General features: G+C 42.4%; 2 protein-coding genes across 2 annotated transcripts; one reads left to right on the forward strand and one right to left on the reverse strand.

The window, feature by feature from the left end:
* Positions 1-8,425: 8,425 nt before the first annotated feature.
* slc32a1 (solute carrier family 32 member 1) lies at positions 8,426-14,153 on the forward strand. Its single transcript, XM_076740554.1, has 2 exons — positions 8,426-10,255; positions 11,495-14,153. Exons 1-2 carry the CDS (start codon positions 9,863-9,865, stop codon positions 12,680-12,682), a joined length of 1,581 nt encoding a protein of 526 aa, XP_076596669.1. The 5' UTR covers positions 8,426-9,862; the 3' UTR covers positions 12,683-14,153.
* A 1,127-nt stretch (positions 14,154-15,280) lies between these two features.
* aurka (aurora kinase A) lies at positions 15,281-19,542 on the reverse strand. Its single transcript, XM_076748527.1, has 9 exons — positions 19,166-19,542; positions 18,448-18,513; positions 17,748-18,102; positions 17,613-17,655; positions 17,327-17,518; positions 17,070-17,208; positions 16,719-16,867; positions 16,254-16,428; positions 15,281-16,132 (listed from the first exon to the last, which is right to left on the reverse strand). The coding sequence occupies exons 2-9, from the start codon at positions 18,508-18,510 to the stop codon at positions 15,950-15,952; spliced, it is 1,299 nt and encodes a 432-aa protein (XP_076604642.1). The 5' UTR covers positions 18,511-18,513; positions 19,166-19,542; the 3' UTR covers positions 15,281-15,949.
* Between the last annotated feature and the right edge of the window lie 536 nt (positions 19,543-20,078).

Below are 20,078 nucleotides of genomic sequence, written 5' to 3' on the forward strand. Positions count from 1 at the left end.
AAACAACAGGCTAGATTAGCTTTTAGTCTGTCAAAGGAAGTGAATGAAAGATGTGTTTGAGAGAATAACCGCAGCACAAGTGAGTGGGACATTACTCTGAAGTGTTGTGATGAAATTTAAAAAAACGCTTTTCTCAATTAGCTTCTTACTGTGAAGACTGTTTCCTACATAAACATTTTTTTTGGCTATTTCACGGGACAGATTTCTGTATTTCTAGGTTTCTAATGGAAAAGGGTGATATCATGTGATTCAGCAAACCAATCAGAATTTGGCAATGTTTGAATCAGAGTCTGATTACATTTGATTGGTTAATTCGGTCACTGACAGTGAAATGTCAGGCGATGTCCTGGTGATGCAAATGAAAGAATACATGTTTTTAACTTGTATATTTCAGCTGGAATATTTAGTGTTTAAGAGAAATACTGAGATTTGAAGTTTTCCAAGGCTTTGACAATGGTGTATAATAGAAAAACAGAGGTTTGGGTCCATCAAAGTCTCTGCATTTCATTTCTAGATGAAATTTAGGAGGCAGGAAAAAAAAGCTGAAGGTCTAAAATAAAACATCAGGGATGCAAATTCAATGACCGAAAATCAGTAGTATACTGAAAGCACATTAAGAAAAGTTATTGCTCTTGTAAGTAAGAACTCTTTTTGTAAACTCAGGCCGAGCGATGCTTAAAACCACTGAACTCTTTTTTAAATTCTAATGGAGCTCACAAAGTTTCTGTGTCTGTCTGGATTTATGCAGCAGAATCTATCAAAACTCTCTGAGTCCTATGTTATAAATATATACATGTTTTCTTTTCTTTTTTAAGTTCAGTAGTTTTCTAAGACAGCTGGGCACTGTAGTTTTTAGCAAACATTACTCAAACAGAAGCAAATAGTGTATTTGTTGGGAACTACTTTCAGCTGTGGATTAATACACATTTGGTGCATTTAAAGCAGCAGGAAGTGTGTGGGAACTAAACTACTGCGCCCACAGTACTTTGCAATGATGGAAAACTTCACCCAGTACAACAGTGAGGCTCTTTGAAGTGTTTTTGATAAATAACAATAGAAAAAAAAAGAAGAACAAGCTGAGACTGACGTGCTCATGCTCGTTAATGAAATCAATTCATTGTTGATTTTGGTCTTTCATGAGATTTATTGATGATAAACAGAAATAGATTATCACCACATACATCCTTTAAAGCTAACTGGATTTCAAACAACACAGTATTTCCAGCACATTTTGTCACATTAATTCTTTACATGTTACTTGGCTCCGATATCTATTTCCAACACCACCTGAGGGATCGGGCTCTATGAGAAGTGTTGCAGGTGGAAGTGGTCGAGATTAAACTGAAGATGGGCGCGATGCGGCACTTCTCTCTGTTCCATAGCTGTATTGACCCGCTGTCTAAATATAGAGCCAGTCATTGGCCTGGTGTTGCAGAACGATTATAGCTCTTGAAAGACAAAAACACCTTTTGTAGCCAGGCATCTGTATTTGTGCAACGTCTCGCACATCAGCCCAGAAATCAATAGTAACATCCATTCTCCTGGTGTGTGTTGTGTATTTTTTGTGTGTCCCTGTCCGTGTGTATATGTGGGTCCTGTGGCTAAGCTCATGATAAGTGCTGGAGTATTTTTTTTTTTTTTTCCTGCTCTTGATTGTGCCGCTGACAATAGCAGTTAATGACAGCCCAGAGTGGCTGACTGTGGGGGATGGGAGCACGCGGAGGGAAAAACCCATTTTCAAAAGCGTACATGGTTTTTATTCATAAACCTGTATGCAACATGGCCAGCGGTTGCCTTTATTAAGCTGCGAGCACTCTCCATGAGCGCTGTGAGTTTCAATTAAATCAAAGCTGTTTGAAGGCCCGCCGACATCACATGGACAGAACAAAAAGCTTTCAGCAGGTTGTGAATGTAGTCAATTGCAAACAAGATGTGCATTTCAATGAATCATTCAGCCTGGATGGGGAGAGGAAATGGATGGGTTATACTAATAAAAACACAGGGACGCATTAGAATAAACAAAGCAGCAATGCTAATTTGAAAGAGGGATTCCCTGTATCGCCAGGCTGTTCGTGTTTCATCTCAGCGTCAAGCTAAAAGAAATAAAACAATTTATGCTCCTATAAGAACACTTGTTCAGTAAATGATTTGGACTTTTGAGGGATATGAAAAGATTTCCTTTTTTTGCTAATATATTGCTGTAATCAATCTGCTGCTATGTTTTGTCTCTCTGTACTGAAACGCCTGAAGAGTTTGTTATATTATACTTAAAGCACTGTTTGATAGGTGTTGTGAGGTTCACACATTAGTGATAATCTAAAAATATATCCATAAACTGTTAAAAACAAGTTTTAAGAGATATTAAACAGGTTTTTTTAATTAATATTTTTCAATAATACAAATAAAATGTCAATTACAGATGACAAAGTGTCGCCTGTGTGATTTGAATGAGGTTGAGAACGAAATACATCTCTTGATGATCTTGAGTTAAACTTCTCTGAAAATGTCCACATCTCAGTCTGTTTGACATGACGGATAAATGAAGACTTCAGGCGCTACATGTGGTTTGATGTAGTTCACATTTTGTTTGAAAAAAAAAATAACATTTGGGAAATACATCTATTTGCTTTCTTGATAAGAATTAGATGTGAGGATCAACATCACTCATGTCTGTCAAATATGAAGCTACAGCCAGCAGCCACTTAGTTTAGCTTAGCATAAAGACTGCAAACAGAGGGAAACAGCTAGCCTGGCTTGTCAGAAGCCAACAAGTCCAGCAAGTGTAAAGCTTAGCAATAACAATAAATAAATAAATAAATGAATAACTTAACAGGTGACACATTTGGTTAACTAGTGAGCTTTAGAGGTGCAGGTGGACAGTTTTTTTTTCTTTTTACCATTGAACAGAAACAGGCTAGCTGTTTCCCTCTGTTTCTTACCTTTATGCTAAGCTATGCTAAGTGGCTACTTGTTGTAGCTTCATATTTAGAGATATCTTACAGAAGTAAGAGTGATATCAAGCATCTAACTCTACCCAAACAAGCCCAAAAATATATTTCATAAGCACATAAATAGAAGAAACACATTTCATAAAATTTCAAATATTCCTTTCAGAGCTCAACATCAATCTGTGAGAGTTTTGTGTATTAACTCAAGACTTTGGATAAACTGTTTTTTTGCTACCCGTTGATGCTTAACCAAAATCACCAAATTTGGAGATACGCGGTTTTCATTTGATGGGAGGGCTATGAAATTTTGTAATCTAGTAATCATCTAGTAATCCAGTAATAAGTAACTAAAGCAGTCAGACAAATGTGGTGGAGTAAAAAGTGCAGTATTTACCTCTATGTAGTGTAGTAGAAGTACAAAGTTGTATAAAAGGAAATACTCAAGTAAAGTACAGTTATCTCAAACTTGTACTTAACTAAATGTACTTAATTACATTCCACCGCTGATGTTTTGTCATCTATTCATTAATTCACTGATAAATGAAGGCAAATCTATAGAGTGAATTTATATAAAGACTGAAAACACGAGAGGCTGCGGCGACATGACACACATGCACAAAGTGAGCTGATCAGGTTGTCCTGATGGCAGACTCCCTGTGACTCCTGACTGCTGCCTCAAGTGCTGCAGGAAAACACAGTGAGGACCTTTCAGCTCTCAGTCAAAGTGTCACAGTGATTCAAACGTGGGGAATCCCTGCGAGAGCCGACAAGATGTCTCTGCTCTCATGACATAAAACTTTAATGAGAACAAAACTATTACACATCAGTTAACCAGCCACTGAGCTCTGCTCCCTTATTGACTGCGCTCTGGGTGACAGGACCACACACACACACACACACACACACACACACACACACACACACACACACACACACACACACACACACACACACACACGATTGTGCATGCTTTGGGTGAGACAGCCACAAACACACACAGTTTGTTAAACATGCATTTGCACTTTGACACACACATCAATGCTACCAGTGGAAGGAGTTCTGCTGCGGCAGTGTAGTAGATTAGGTGTGATAGATATTGGCTATTTTCCATCAGTTTAAGTCCTGATCAATACAGGAGACATGTTTTTTTTTTTTTGCTTTACCTCTCACTCGCACTTCCAAATGATGTCTGGCATAATGCTAACAACTGAGAATAAAAGCGTTCAAAGTCATTAGGATGCAATTTAAATCAATAATTAGCTCTGCTGTTTCGCAGTTTTTTAAGTCGCCCTGAGGCGAGCGTCAGATGTGCACCAGATCCCCTCCATCATGTGGAGAATTTCAACAGGAAAAAAAAAACACAATGAGGAAAAACACGCATGTGCAGGTCTCAGTTTGTTGATGGCTGGGACTCTTTTTTTTTTCATTATTTACTGGCAGTGTGTGAAAAATCGATGGCATAGCTTTGTGCCAGCCTCGGGCCGTGCAGGTCCCCGAGGACTGGCTCAGTTTATTGTGCTCAAAAAAAGGCAATTACAATGTTAATGTGTCGCAGCAGGAGAGTGAACCCGACCCGCGCCGGGAAGCAGGACGGGAGAGGTTGATGGAGAGAGCGGAGTCACTGTGGGTTAACAGCGAAACGGCGTCTGGGGAGCGTTTCAGATCAAACACGCACGGAGGAGGAGAGGAAGAAACTCACCTACTGATGCAGTTTACACTGTTTTAGGGTTTAAAATTAGCCCAATTAGTTTTCTTGTTGATTGAATTTTGAAAATTGGCCTTGATCACTGAGTATCGATAGATAGATAGATAGATAGATAGATAGATAGATAGAGTAGAAGAATTTGTCACTGTGGTTCTCAGGCGGACGCCATCATGCAGGACTAATACAAACCCCTCTCCGTGAAAGTCTCTCGGGAGCCCATAATAAGCCATTAAACAGGCGCATTAGGAGTAATGAAAAGGCTCTTAGTGGTTTACCACTGCGGCCCACCTGGATTTTCACTCTCTCTGTGCAAGTGGGGGGCGGCTGTGATTGCCTGATGGCTCGGCTGCAGCGCCATAGTGAGGGGAGGGGGAGCAGATAAATATGATGATGTTTGCATGAAGAACAGCCTGTTTTCAGATGTCATTTCCACTTTAAAGTGGACAATAACAGTTGGGTGAAACCACTCTGTTGTGGTCTTAGCCGGTGTTTAGACAACTTGTAGATACAGACAAGTATTTGTGAATGTGGTTTGGTATAAATAGTTTTATATGGGATGGGAAGGGGTGAAAATAGACCCTTACTTCTTTCAGATTCTCGACTAAAAGCTCTGAATTCAAATTAACCTCAGTTCAGTTTAATATCTCAACATGTCAACAGTCTGTCACCATCATGTCGTCTGCGTTTTCTCTAAAATGTGTTATATGTGTCTAACTGATGAAAACCCCTCCGGGACAACTGAGCAACTCTCTCCACAGAGCAAGGCCACAACAAGTTTTTTCCAAAGTCAAGAATGAACCTCCAGACGCAAAGTGGATGCTGTTTTAGGGTGTATTTTCCCTTTAAAGAAGCTGAATGCTGTCCGTGGTCCTGAAATCTGGACTCCACAGACGCCCAGGCTCCGAAACGTGTTTCTCTCCGCTTTCAAAGCGATTTGCGCAGAACTGTTCAGCGCAGACAACACGTAATCTACCCGATAACACAGACAGCCTGCTACCTGTGATTGTGATGCAAATGTTAATGGACTCTGAGGTCCTCTGATTAGCCTGATGTGGGCTAATTTCCCTCCTCTGCAGTCCCCAGAGAGCCCAGAGTGCCTTTTCACTGTCCCTTATTAATTGAGGAGTGCTGGGGTGGTGTTTCTCTGCCTCGCTGCGCTGGCGGAGGGACGCAGCAGCCAGGCAGTCAAGGGTTAAATGATGATGATGATGGTAATGTAGCGCAGGATGGGTGCTTTGGGTTCCACGATTGCGATTCTATTCTTAACACAAAATCATTTTGCAAAATCACTGCAGTGTATTTTGTATTTTATCTTGGCTCAATCTGTGTCGTGCGTCGGATGATTCATGTAACCACATAAACTCACACTCATGCACGCACGCACACGCCTCGTCATTACCTTGTCTCACTGAAAGCATTTAATGGATGAGGTAATGATAGCCTACAATGAAAGTTATTGTTGACCTACATAATTGAATCCATGGAAACATAAAAACCAGTTTACCCTGCCTGGTACACTGTAACATTATCAGAATATACATTGCATCATCTTAAAACAATCATCAAAAGGTCTACTGGATGTGTGGGTCGGGTCTTCTTTGACAAATCTTATGTGTGTTCCTTTTATATGATGTGTTTTACCGTATGATAATCAAATAAAAGCGGTCTGCAGTCCCAGTTATTGCAGTTCTTTACAGCCTTCGTTATCAGAATGCTCTTTCCAGGAGAAATTCTCCCCCATAATCGAGAAAATTGGACTCTTTTTTTGTGATTCGAGGAAGAGATGGGGGTTGGGGTTGGTGGAGGGAGAGGTGGGGGTTACATGAAGGCGGGGAACCTTGTGCCAGCTCACCCATGTGTGTAATGTGAAAAAGGAGAGCCGGGGGTGAAATACTGAAGGAGAGGAGGAGGAGGAGGAGGAGGAGGGGAAATGTGCGTGGGGGTGGATCCACTGGAGGAAATGAATTTGAGGACACAGTGGGATAACAGCATATTTTTTAGATTTTACTTTCTATCACCAAGAAAAAAAACATGCCTCAGCGGTGGATATCAAACCTGCGGGTCAAACACAGCAGCAGTGACACAGATAAAGAGCTTTGACTGGTCATATCTGAATCGACAGAGACGAGGGTCCTCCTGGGACGTGGCACCCTGACCCCCTGATGACTCCCAGGATGGCTGATGATAAACTGGAAAAAAATCACTTTCCTCCTCTTTTTGCGCATGACGCATCTCCCACAGATCACACACACGATTAAACGTGCCAACTGATTTTCAACAACGCCCGGGAGGAGTCAGAAAGTGTATCCTGGCTTATTGTCACATGTGTGTGATGCAGGTCTGAAACCTCCAAACATGTTAAATCCTTCAGTATTTCACACATTTTCACGTCTGTATGGACAGAAACTTGCATTCTGTGTAACGGAGGCCTCAAACGAGGACTGAGAGATGTGTCCTTCTCGTGCACGCGCCCATGTGCGCGTGCGAGCGTGTGATTCACCTTGTGATCGTAATGAGCCTAAATCTTATTGTGCACTCAGTCTAAATACCTGCAGACTCGTGACAAACCAAATATTTTCTATTCTTGGTGTTACTGTTGTTGTTATCGTGCGCACAGCAGGTCGGAGAGGGTGTGCAGCCGCTCTAACCTGCTGGCTGCTGGTGTCACGGCTGCTCTTTTCATCTTGCAGCGCACTCCATCAGACAGCGCGGATCAGACGAGGGCTGCAGCCCGCTGATAACAGCCTCTGTCATTAACTCTTTCATTCAGGGCTGCGGGAAAGCAGCCATTTTCGTTCCCACAACTGAAATTAAAAACACACACCCACATGCGTAAAACGCGCGCAGGAGGAGCGCGTCAGCGTGAGCGATTTATTCGTGTTCTAAGATTCAAACCTCGTCCTTAAAAATCAGACTTAAACACAGGCCTGATGCGGCTCGGCCTGTACTCTCCATCTGAAGCTGTCTGTGGAATCATGGCATCGTGATGCAGCTTCGTTTCATCGTGAATTTCGCTTCAGATCATTGAATTCTGCTTGAAAAATGAACCACATTTCCTCTGTCTGCTCTGAAGGATGAAATTCTCATTTGCCAGATGTACAAAATTCTTGCTCGCACCAAAGGGGTTAATTTTTCTACTTTAAAGAGTCACTGGTTTATTTAATCTTAATAATAATTTATATTATCAGCACAGACGGGCCTATCTGTGGTGTTCTATTCTCATTTAAACCTCTGGCACAGATTCACATTAGGCCTCTCACGTTAGTTTAAGTGGTTGCTGTGATGTCAGTTTACTCTTCTGTCGCATCGCTGCTCTTATCAGGTTACAGCTTGTTCAAGAAACCAGATCCAGAGCTTTTAATGGAGCACATTACTATTTTTTCTCGACTACAGGGCAAATAGCCTGGGCGTGTACAGCAGCAGACTGTGTTACAGTAAACTGTATGTTAGTTCAGGCTATTTTGGTGCACCGAGCAAGGCCGCGGTTTTGTACCCTGCTGATGAACTCTGATACTGCAGCCTGAGGAAACATTGAACATGGTGGACACAAAGTACAAGTGACAAGGCAATGTCAACAGACTGTTTACAGCACTTTGGGCCTCGGTTACTAAATCACTCTGGCTACATTCATAGAAAACAAAATCACTAGAATTAAAGTGGGATTTTTTTTTCCCATGAAGTGTGAACAAAAAATAAAATGTGACAGTAAAAAAGGGATGAGTGTCAATCCGTTTATTCTTTTTTTTTTTTTTTTTTTTTTTTTTTTGCTTCATTTTATATCAACCAGAAGTTTTTACTTACTGTATATTTAGTTTCTGATTAGTTTGGAAAAAAGCGGAAGTTATCTCGACTTCCAGAAAATACAAATAAAAGCATAACGCATCCAGACTGCAGAGCAAATGAGGATGTAGTTTCTGTAAAAAATATTCTGTTACAATATTTCTTTTTAAAACTGTCTTGTCTGTTTTTTTTAATTAATACAATCTCTTAGCATGTACATTTTTCTCAACGGACACACCGCCACGGCTCAGGCATCACAGACACAATCAGTCACTGAATGAGTGAGTGAGTGAATGAATGAGCGTCCTCAATGAAGACTGGAATGAAAATAGAGCCGGCGGAATAAAAGTAGATCAAACTTTAAGCTTACATTTCTCAAAACGTGATTGGTTACAACTTTCAGAACCTGCATTAAAAATGTATCTGAAGTTCTAGATCTTACCATCATTTAGCAAAGACAAAATTCACGACAATATTTTTCCCTCATCAACAAACGCAACACGGTTTTTAAACCCGATCCGTGTAATTCCAGAAACAACTTGGGGTACTGTTTTGATGCTCCACGTCCTCTTCTCGTTAGAAAAGAAGGTAGATTTCTTTAGAAAAATAAAGAAAAGAAAAAAAAAAAAGAAAAAAACAAATCCTAGTTTTGTATATTATATAATCTGGTCCAGAGTTTTGGGTTTTCGTCAAATTCCAGCCTCCTTTTATACGCGTAAAGTTATGCAAGATTTGAGGCCCCCGGAATGTCATTGGATGTTAGGATGAGGTATTATAGATTATGGGTAGGGGAAGGGATGGTGGGGGTACTACAAGCACCTCCCCTAGAAATGCAGCAAATCTCTCCCGTTTTCTCCTGGTGGGGCACTGGAAGGGCTGGAGACGTGCTTCGCATTGGCAGGCTGATGAGGACACGTGTCTCCTCCCTGCCTCCCCCCCGGGCTCCACGGTACCGCATTGGCATCAGTAAAGGCACCTGAAAACCGACAACCAACTCTTGGAAACGCTGCCTGCAACCTTATAACCCACAAGAAAACGATATTACAGGCCATACAGAAACCTGTGGCTCGCCTTTTTTCCGTGCGTAAAGCTTTTGCGCACACCGCCAAACTGCCTCAGACACTGAATAGGTGCGCTACTCGTCGAGCATCAGAGCGCAGTGCCAAGATGCAGAAACGGAGCAGCGACGTCTGAAGGTGACATGAACCTGGGGATAATCAAGAGCAGCAGGCGTACACTGAGCAAGAAGTGGAGATAGCAACTGAAAACCGACGGTGTCTTGAAACCAAACTTGCGCTTTTCCCCGTGGCTTTATCTAATGCAGAGAATCAAGAGCTGCCATCCAAAGTAGCCTCAAATTTTCACTGAGTGGAGGAGAAAAAACGCTAATTAAGCTGCAGACAACTGAGATCCAGGAGAGGAACGAAAAATGGCGACGTTAATCAGAAGCAAGATTTCTAATAAACTGTCAAATGCAGCCACCGCTGTTTCCAACAAATCCCAGGCGAAGGTGAGCGGGATGTTCGCCAAGATGGGGTTCCAGGCCGCCACCGACGAGGAGGCTCTGGGCTTCGCCGCCTGCGATGACCTGGACTACGACCACCGGCAAGGGATGCAGATGGACATTTTGACATCCGATGAGATGGGAGGAGAGGGGAGCGGGGACGGAAGCGTGCTGGAGGGGGACAGCCACTACCAGAGGGACGGCACCGGTCCACCGCACTCAGCCTCCAAAGACGGAGGTTCGCCGAACGAGTTGTCTGAAGTGAGACCAAAAATCACCGCTTGGGAGGCGGGCTGGAACGTCACGAACGCCATCCAGGTAAAGACGCGCTTCACGGATTATAAACGGGCGGTTCCGTTGCTCGGTTCTAATTGGCTGAGTCGCGTCCGGAGCAGCTGCGAAATTCCAGATAAAGTCACACTCGCGAGCGCCTGAAAGGCTGATCAAAATATGCACACACCAAACAAAAATCAGCTGTTCTGTCCCTTTGGAGCAACTTTGTCAAGTTGCTGTTATTGATATAAAAAAAAAAATATTCACCCTAAATAACTTTGACTTAAAAAATGAAGATTTCGTGAACCCACAAATCATTTTTATTCCACCGTACTTTTATTGGAGGAATACAGAGATTTTAGAGCTGCTAAGGCGTCAAGATGAGATGAAAATGGGAGGTAGTTGATGCCCTGTGCCCCCTCCTCTTCCTCAACGCACACATTCTTTGTCTGTATAGTGATGTCCGGTGTCACCGATGCACGTCCTGATAAATGCTCACCTCACACTCCGCATGGCAATGATACATTAATCTATAGAGACAAACGCCATTATTTTGTAGATTTTGAGCACAGACATAGCCGAAGCCCATTTTTTCAGTCTGCTTAGGATCTATTGGATTATTTGGGGTATTTAAAGACACGGATAATAATTATAAAGTATGTATGGAAATGGGCTGAGATGTCTGGACACATAGGCCTACATATTTACGCAACATAATAAAACGTGTAATCAGTCAAATATTTCCCAATATTGTCTTTGCATTTGCATTTGCAGACATAAATAAGGAGCAGAAAAGATATAGACTTTTGTTAGACGTTTAGTATCCAATTACGCACAAAGAGTCGTCTGTGCGCGCACCTATTTTGTCCAAAGCGCGGTGATGATTTGATGAGAGGAGACGGACCATCACTCAAAGTGCGAGGATTTACTCGAGAGTGGAGTCTGTGTGTGTAGGCTATGCGACAAAAATCCCTAGACGCAATCCTTTTCATGCCTTATCACAGCCGTGGTCACGGCAGTCACCGTGACGTCAGAGTGTGTCTCCTCCAGCTCGTGGTGACGTCAGAGGCGGGCGGATGCGCTCAAAGCGAAGTGGAAAACCCACAACATGCATCCATTGAAGAGTGAGGCCGAGCACAGCCGAAAGCCCACGTTAAGACCAGATTCGGAATACTCCAATACAATGATGTGTTCAGGGAAGCGGGAATGTTTGATGCTTCGTGAAAAAACTCCATCAATTTAACCGCTTCACAATGTGTCTTTGCCTTCTTTTTATGTTTCTAGGGGATGTTCGTTCTTGGGTTGCCCTACGCCATCCTGCACGGAGGATACCTCGGACTCTTTCTCATTATTTTCGCCGCCGTGGTGTGCTGTTACACGGGGAAAATCCTCATTTCCTGCCTGTACGAGGAGGACGAAGACGGGCAGCTCGTCCGTGTGAGGGACTCGTATGTGGACATTGCCAACGCCTGCTGCGCGCCCAGATTCCCGTCTTTAGGTGGCCATATCGTGAATGTAGCCCAAATCATAGAGCTAGTCATGACTTGCATCCTGTATGTGGTGGTCAGCGGTAATCTCATGTACAACAGCTTCCCCAGCATGCCAATTTCCCAGAAGTCGTGGGCCATCATCGCCACCGCCGCTCTGCTCCCCTGCGCCTTCCTCAAGAACCTGAAAGCCGTCTCCAAGTTCAGCCTTCTGTGCACGATGGCCCACTTTGTCATCAACATTCTGGTGATAGCTTACTGCCTCTCCAGAGCGAGGGACTGGGCCTGGGACAAGGTCAAGTTTTACATCGATGTCAAGAAGTTCCCCATCTCCATTGGGATTATCGTGTTCAGCTACACCTCGCAGATCTTCCTGCCGTCCCTGGAGGGGAACATGCAGAAACCGAGCGAGTTCCACTGCATGATGAACTGGACTCACATCGCTGCTTGCATCCTCAAGGGCCTGTTCGCCCTGGTGGCCTACTTGACCTGGGCTGACGAAACCAAGGAGGTCATCACAGACAACCTGCCCCCAACCATCCGAGCTGTCGTCAACATCTTCCTCGTGGCCAAAGCTTTGCTGTCGTACCCGCTGCCGTTTTTCGCCGCCGTCGAGGTATTAGAGAAATCGTTTTTCCAGGACGGGGGACGTGCCTACTTTCCAGATTGCTACGGAGGCGACGGACGCCTAAAATCCTGGGGACTCACTCTCCGATGTACCCTTGTTGTGTTCACCTTGCTCATGGCGATCTATGTGCCACACTTCGCCCTCCTCATGGGTCTCACTGGCAGCCTGACAGGCGCGGGCCTGTGCTTTCTGCTTCCCAGTCTCTTCCACCTCAAGCTTTTATGGAGAAAGCTGCTTTGGCACCAGGTTTTCTTCGACGTCGCCATCTTTGTAATAGGAGGTATATGCAGCATATCTGGTTTTATCCACTCGATGGAGGGGCTCATAGAGGCTTTCAAATATAACATAGAAGAGTAGATGCATCGCTGGAAGTAGGTGTTAATGCGAATCCCCATTTAGTGAAAAAATAAATAAATAAATAAAACACACGACTTCCCGGCAAGCGCAGCCCCTCTGCTTAGTCCATGCGTAAAAAGCGCGCGCAGAACACACGCGGACATTTTCGCACTCATACAGTCTTGCATCAATTCAGAAAAATTGCGCGCATACACACACACACACACACACACACACACACACACACACACACACACACACACACAAAGAGAGAGAGAGAGAGAGAGAGAGAGAGAGAGAGAGAGAGAGAGAGAGAGAGAGTGTGTGAAATAGAGACGGCGGCAGTGAGGGAATCCAATGCATCCACAATACACTATATGGACAGTACATGTTGTATAAATATGCGAACAAACGTACATATACATATTTTCCAGTGGAGTGAACGTTTACAATATTGACCTTAAACAAAATTGCAAAAAGGGCAGTCTGTCTTTTCGTCGCTCTTGTGGTGCTTCCCCACATGAGACTTCACTTCATGTAACGCTCCAGTTTGTGATGGACAGCTATTCGACGGCATAATGTGACTTAATGCTGATTAAGATAAGTTTATTTTAAAGGAAAAAAATTAAGAAATGCCACTTTCATCTATTGGTAATTTGCAATATGGTTATGGGCAATGAATGTGGTGTTAAATGCAGAAAAAGCCCGCGGACGCACAAGACGGAAAAATAACACAATGGCAATAACCAGCAGTAGAAACACATCTAGAAATCTGTTTCGTCAGACATGAGGAAATTGGACCTTCCCGGAGCAGTTTAAATACTGGAAATGCAAATTATCAAAGTACACAGCAGCTATACAAACTATGCATTGAATGTATGATATTTCAGACACACAAAACAAAATGAAGCTGGGAAGTGGAAATTAAATACAAATCCTGCAAATTTCGATTCTCCTGCGTGAAAGTGTTAATGCTTTGATATTCTTTCCAACATTAGAAATTTGTTTTACTGAGCTTTTAAATCGGCAATAACTAAATTCTGGTGAAAACCCCACATCCTAGCCCAAATTTCATCTAGATGGGGACCCCAAATTGAAATCCTGCACACTCAATTTACCATAATGCTTTTCATTACAATTACATGGCCTGTTCTGAAAATTGAAGTCTGGAAAATTCGGTGTCTGAAAACCTAAAAAAAAAAAAAAAAGATCATTTAAGAGGAAAATGTGCATACAGACATTTTTCATTCTGTGCAATCCAATGGGTCCTGTGGAAATGTTATAAAACCGTATGTGTAGTGTGTTATTGTGGTTTCAAAAAGATGGAATGTATATCTCAAAGTCGTCATCATATATCGTGAAATTAATATTAAAGAATAAAGAAATAAGTGAAATTATATTGTAAAAATGTGTGTGGTTTTATGTAAAACGAAAAACGGTCAGAACATGTATTTTTTCTCTCTCTATAATAAAAGACAGAAAATGGAGGAAATAGTCGATTCATATTTATTTATTTATTTATTTATAAATTGAAATTGAGGTTAATTGAGACCCTGTAAAGTCTGCAAAGGCCTCGTGGCTTAGAAAAAAAAAATATTCAATATGTGTCTCGGTGATGGTGTGACAGAGGGTGGGGGGGGTCGATAAAGGCTCACTGTCGACTAAAATTACTATCATTTTCTCTACACCGAGGTGTTCTCGTGCTTCATCTAGAAAAATCCGTGCATGTTGTTCACCGGGCCTCGCGCTGCTGCTCGCTCAAACGAAGAGCATCTCGACAGATTTTCTGCTGCAGGCGTCAGGCCTTATGGTCGACCTGTTCATCCACTGTGTTGATTTTCCGCGCAGAAAACATCTGGACAAACCGTTTATTCTCTGCCCGGGCTAATCTCCAGCTGTTGAACCATCAAGCTACCTGGTGCATACGAATGCACGGATTTACTTTATAAGTAGCATCTGAAAGGGCCAGTTCACGTGCAACCAAACTACAGGAAGAAGAGAAAAAATAAAATTTAGAAATTGCTTTTTTTTTTTTTTTTTAATTTCTAACGCGATCACCCAACAGAGAAGCACGCGCAGAGAACCTTTGAGCAGGTGATGCTGCATGAGTGTTACTGCACAATATTTTAGATAATTCAGCCTTGACTTCATCTTAGTCCAATAATCCATAATAAAGCTCATCTGAAATAATGCTGCTCTGCTCCCCGATGGCATATCACTAGATATTTTCTATCGAAGCCAACAATTTATAGACACATGCGAATGAAAGTAGACAGAAATAGCATCACGCACAAGATTATGAACTAAGACAAGGCATTAACGTAAGTAATAAGACATATTTCCTACTACAATTATCTCCCTGACACTAAACATTATGTCTTTAGTGCCACCTAGCGGCCAAGAGAGTCACTGCTTAAAAGCAAATTGAGTGATAGAATGTCTGTGGATAACTTTATATCTTTTACTGAACTCAAAGGCAACAAGTTTACTTCTTTAACTGTTTGAAAGTGTTAGGCGACTACTATACTCTCTGTAACGACCATTTCTAAGCAGGATTACCAAATCATCTGAAATATTTAAAAAAAACAAACACTTACCTATTAAAAACACTGACTTCTTCACAGTCCAACATTTTATTGTGATGGAAATTCACTGCACTGAACAGATATTAACAGTAAGTAGAATTAATACTATCTAAAATCTGCATCATGCTCCCAATTCAACTCTAGTGGTGTGCTGGTGCCCTCTCCTGGTCTGACAAAATAGTACTTGGGCAACGACAGGAGGGTCTCACTCATCCACATTCAGTGCAAAGTCTTGTTCACAAAGTATTTGAGACAATTAACCGAAAGCTCGAAATGCACAGAAACATAAAAAGTCTTCTCCCCAACACACACACACACACTGCTTGTCCTAAAGTGACATATTCCGCGAAAGATAATTTACTTTTTTATTTCAAGTAACGGCGTTTCAGAAAAGCTCAATAAAATTTCATAATTACACAAAAACAGTGAAATATTTACAGGCAATAGAATGCCACTGGTAAGACAGGGAAATGTGGTAAGAAGATAAGAGATAAGAAAAAGGTAATCCTGTGGCTCAAGATGCCTGCAGACAAAAACACTGACATCAAGTGATTTTGTAGTCAACATAGCAGTACGAGCAGAGTCTGAGAAATCAGCTGCACACTGCTGTTCATGTTTGATAATCTTGTAACGCTGGTGTTGTGTATTACTCCACCTTCATATGCACAGGCCTCAACTGTTGGGTGGAGGGGGACCAAGAGGCTCACTGGCTGGGCTCCTCGTTCTTCAGGGTTGTGGGCTTCTTGGTGGAGGACTCAACCACCCAGGGGTGGGACAGGACTCCCTGGATGGGCAGTCTGTGCATAGGGTTGTGCTTCAGCAGCCTGGCAACCAAATCTTTTGCTCCAGCGCTGATGTTGGCCTGTGCAGGGTAAGTGTACTCCACCTGGATGACAGACAGAAAAATGGTACAAAGATTAAACATTTAGCAGGAATTAAAATGGCAGCAAACTCAAAATGGGATGAAAAGGTGACGGTTCTGAAACACTATCCCATCCTTTGCTCACCCTCGATATCCTGCGGTAGGTCTCCTCGTGACTTTTTGATTCAAAGGGGGGTCTTCCAAGTAGGAACTCATAGCAAAGGACGCCCAGACTCCACAGGTCCACCTTTTCGTCATGAGTTTTTCCCTCAATCATCTCCGGGGGCAAGTAGTCCAGCGTTCCACACAGAGTGGATCTCCTGAACAAGGAAAGAGAAATGGATAAAATTAGTTTGTAAGCTCTCAATGATGTAGAGGAGCCCAAAAAAAAAAAAAGTCTATACCAAAACTTCAAGAAAGGAAAACTAAGAGTAATTCCTGACCTGAACGCAGACAGTGAAGCCTAACTAGTAAATTGCGAACAAGCCAAAACATTATTCCTCTTCAGACATTACAATACCATAGTTTTACTGAAAGGCTCTACAAACAATACTTCAATAAAAGCTTAAAATCAAAAAGGTGCACTTTGTACAAAAGCATATGTGCGTACCTGGAGGAAGGTGTGTGAACAGACCAGCCAAAATCTGCAATCTTCAGCTCCCCATTGGCCCCAAGTAACAGGTTCTCTGGTTTGATGTCCCTGTGGATCACATTCTTGGAGTGGCAATAGTTGAGGGCATCTGCCAGCTCCATGATGTACTAAGACAGCACAGAAAAAAGGCATGAATCACATTTTGTTTGACAGCACCCTGTTAATTTTCAAATGGTAAACCTAAGGAACGACACTGATCATCCACGTTTGTGGAATTTGTTCACTCCTCAGAAGGAGACTAATAATCACTTTGAATAAAATTATACATGTGTCAACTGCTCAAAAAAGGTCTTGAATTGGCAGACTTACTGTGGCACTTCTGTCCTCGGGAAAACTTCCACAGCGCTGCAGCTCGCCGTACAGTTCACCTTTGGGTGCAAACTCAAGGATGAGATACACACGAGATGGGTCATGGAAGTAACCATAGAGTCGCAGGATATTGGGGTGTCTGCAGAACATAGGAGAGAAGTATCCTGAGAAATTAGGTTGAAACACCTGCCTCAGGTTGCCCAAGCTACAGTCAGGACTCATATTAGATGTTACATAATATCTGAACAGTGAATTACCTGAGGTGAGATTGGATCTCCACTTCTCTCCTCAGCTGGTGCTCCACACCAGCCTTCTCCAGCTGCTTCTTGAAAAGCACCTTGAGGGCCAAGATGAACTTGCTCTGTCGCTCTCTGGCCAGGTAGACATTGCCAAATTTACCCTTTCCTAAGGGACGGCCAATTTCAAAATTTTCCAGGCTCCATCGCTTGCTGTGTGAGCAGAAATGTGCACAGTTACAGACAACAACAGCGACAAACTGTAATCTGACCAAAGGTACTAATGAATCACACTTATTAGTCATACCTTGACGCAGAGGATTTTGCAGGATCATTCTCGGCAGGTTTGCCTAACAAAAAGATACCAGGATTTACTTTGGTATTCAAAGAACACACACCAACACACTATTGATTACTTTGCTCAGTTATGTATTATGCTTACTCTGTGGCTTCTCCTGCTTTGTGGATTCTGATGGTGGTTTGGCCGGCTCTGGGTTCACCTTGGGCCCATTTGTCTTGGGCTGGGTTTGCTGGGAAGCACGCCTGGGCTGTGGAGTAGGATTTCCTTTCTGAGTAGCAGGATTTCCTTTCTGAGTAGCTGGGTTCACATTCTGATCAGCACTGTATGTGGGCTTGACAACAGAGACGTGTGACACTGGTTTCTGATGGCTCACAGGACGCTGAAGGCGCTGAGGTCCATTTGACGGACCTAGCACACGTTGATGCAGTGCTGGTTTACCTACATCCATCTGTGGTTGTTGTGACACAGGAACACGCTTTGGTCCATCACAGTTGTACTGCAATCATAAGAAAAACAAAAAAAACAAAAACATTGATTATACTGGCCTTTAAAGGATCTTTAGGTCTGACAGAGACGTCAAAGTTCTTTCTATGGGTTGTTTTTTTTTTTTTTTTCAGTCCAAAAAATTAACTGTCCAACCATCATTACTATATCTGTCACACGATTTAATCACAGTTTGACCTTGTCATCCCAACTACGGGGAGTGGGGAAAGTGTTCACAACAAGTAAACTGATGTTGAAAGCTAAACACATCTGCATCAAAATACAATGACAAAATGTCAGAAAAAGTGAACCCACAGTCTGTGACAGCAGTGATTTTATGTTTGTCAGTTTTACTTACCTTCACTTCAGGCCTTTGAAGTTTCAGGTCCTTTGTCTGCTTGAGCTTGGCAGCAGAGTCCATATCCTGAGAAAAGATGAAGCTTCTTTAATTTCTGATCAACATGAAATAGGATGGAACTATAAATGTGAAAAACATAGACTGAGTATTTCTCCAGTGCAATACAACATAGGACATTAGTAGTTTTTCTAGTAAGAATATTGGCAATAGTACTCTTTATGGGCAGTAGGATCTTTGGCATTTAGTATTTTTATAATATGTACATAATGTACATATACACAGTTGTTTCTCTATTCTGTATGTTCCTGTATACTTTTTTCTCTTGACTGTTTTGTGTCACTGTTTCTGCTTTTGTAATACTTGCTGGCTGTACCGACTTAATTTCCCCGTTATGGGATCAGTAACGTCCACTTTAGGTTTATTTTCTCTGGCTACATGAACAGTAGCGTTACCGCCACAGAACTCACAGTATAACATATCATTGCTCCCTTGTACATTTTATAGCAGGTATCGATGAAGTAACTGAGTAAGATATATTAAAAACTACACTACGCCAGTCTTAAAAGGAGAATAAACGTTCATTATCTCCGTCGCGTGGCTAACAGTACTGTGTGTTAGACAGGAACGTTAACTTCAGAGCTAACGTTAGCATTTTGGTACCATTATCCATGACAAACTAGCACACGCAGCATAATAATGTTGACAATAGATAACTTACCTAAATATGTTATTGCACAATGACCGAGAGCAACCACTGACCGATAATTAATCCTGAATTTAAACCCAGAGTAGCTCTCAAGCAGGTAGCTTGCTCGCTAGCTAGCAGCTAGCATCCGTCGACCAGTTGAAGAGATCCGTTTGCGTCTACAAAAATGTCTACTGTTACAGCGACATTGATTTTCTAACAACGCAATTACAGTTGAACTTCTTTCAAAAGCCGCTTCGGTGCTGTGAAAAGGTTACTGCGGATAAATAACAATCAAAGCAAACTATAATGTGCGAAATCCACCCCAAATGTGGCACGCTAACACTTGCCCTACTCACTGCTGATTTGATTTCAAACGTCCCTCTGTTTAAAACCTTTAAATACACCACAGGCTCCGATTGGCTGGGGGAATGCTCTGTACTCGCTCATCATTGGTTGGTGTGAATGACGTCATAGGGAATTCTCCAGAGCAGCAGGGGGCAGCAGCAGCATCACTGAGCTCTCTGGTCTTTAAGATGAAATCAAATCAACAATACAATCGGTTGATTCTGCATATATCAGAGTCGAATAAAAAGACATGCAAGCATATAGAGAAGGGTAAATACACCAATCACAGCTGAAATGGAGAGACAAGCATTTCTGATATGATTATTCTAAGCAGCAACAAACTATAACCATTTATAACTATTCGATCAAGCTCATCAGAACTGAGCTAAAAACTGCGAGTCAAGGCCTGGACTCTGACAGTTTAGGAGGTCAACGTTTTGGGCAGGCTACCACAGGCCTCACCTGAATGAACCAGGACACAGACTCATCTGATTCTGTTGGACAGATGATTGTCCACCTACAGCTTCCTCGTGGCTACATAAGCATGTATGTATTTATGTGATATGTTGTGACTGCGTTGCTCTGTTATTGCTACTGT

The sequence above is a fragment of the Chaetodon auriga genome, chromosome 2, assembly GCF_051107435.1.
Source record: "Chaetodon auriga isolate fChaAug3 chromosome 2, fChaAug3.hap1, whole genome shotgun sequence".
NCBI lineage: Eukaryota > Metazoa > Chordata > Actinopteri > Chaetodontiformes > Chaetodontidae > Chaetodon > Chaetodon auriga.

Bases quoted from the DNA above. Each gene is read 5' to 3' on its own strand.
- aurka (XM_076748527.1), bottom strand. From the start codon at position 18,510: ATGGACTCTGCTGCCAAGCTCAAGCAGACAAAGGACCTGAAACTTCAA. The intron at 17,656-17,747 runs GTAAGCATAATA...TCTTTTTGTTAG, and splicing joins AAAGCAGGAGAAGCCACAGA to GCAAACCTGCCGAGAATGAT. The intron at 17,209-17,326 runs GTAATTCACTGT...TATGTTCTGCAG, and splicing joins GAGATCCAATCTCACCTCAG to ACACCCCAATATCCTGCGAC.
- slc32a1 (XM_076740554.1), top strand. From the start codon at position 9,863: ATGGCGACGTTAATCAGAAGCAAGATTTCTAATAAACTGTCAAATGCA. The intron at 10,256-11,494 runs GTAAAGACGCGC...TTATGTTTCTAG, and splicing joins ACGTCACGAACGCCATCCAG to GGGATGTTCGTTCTTGGGTT.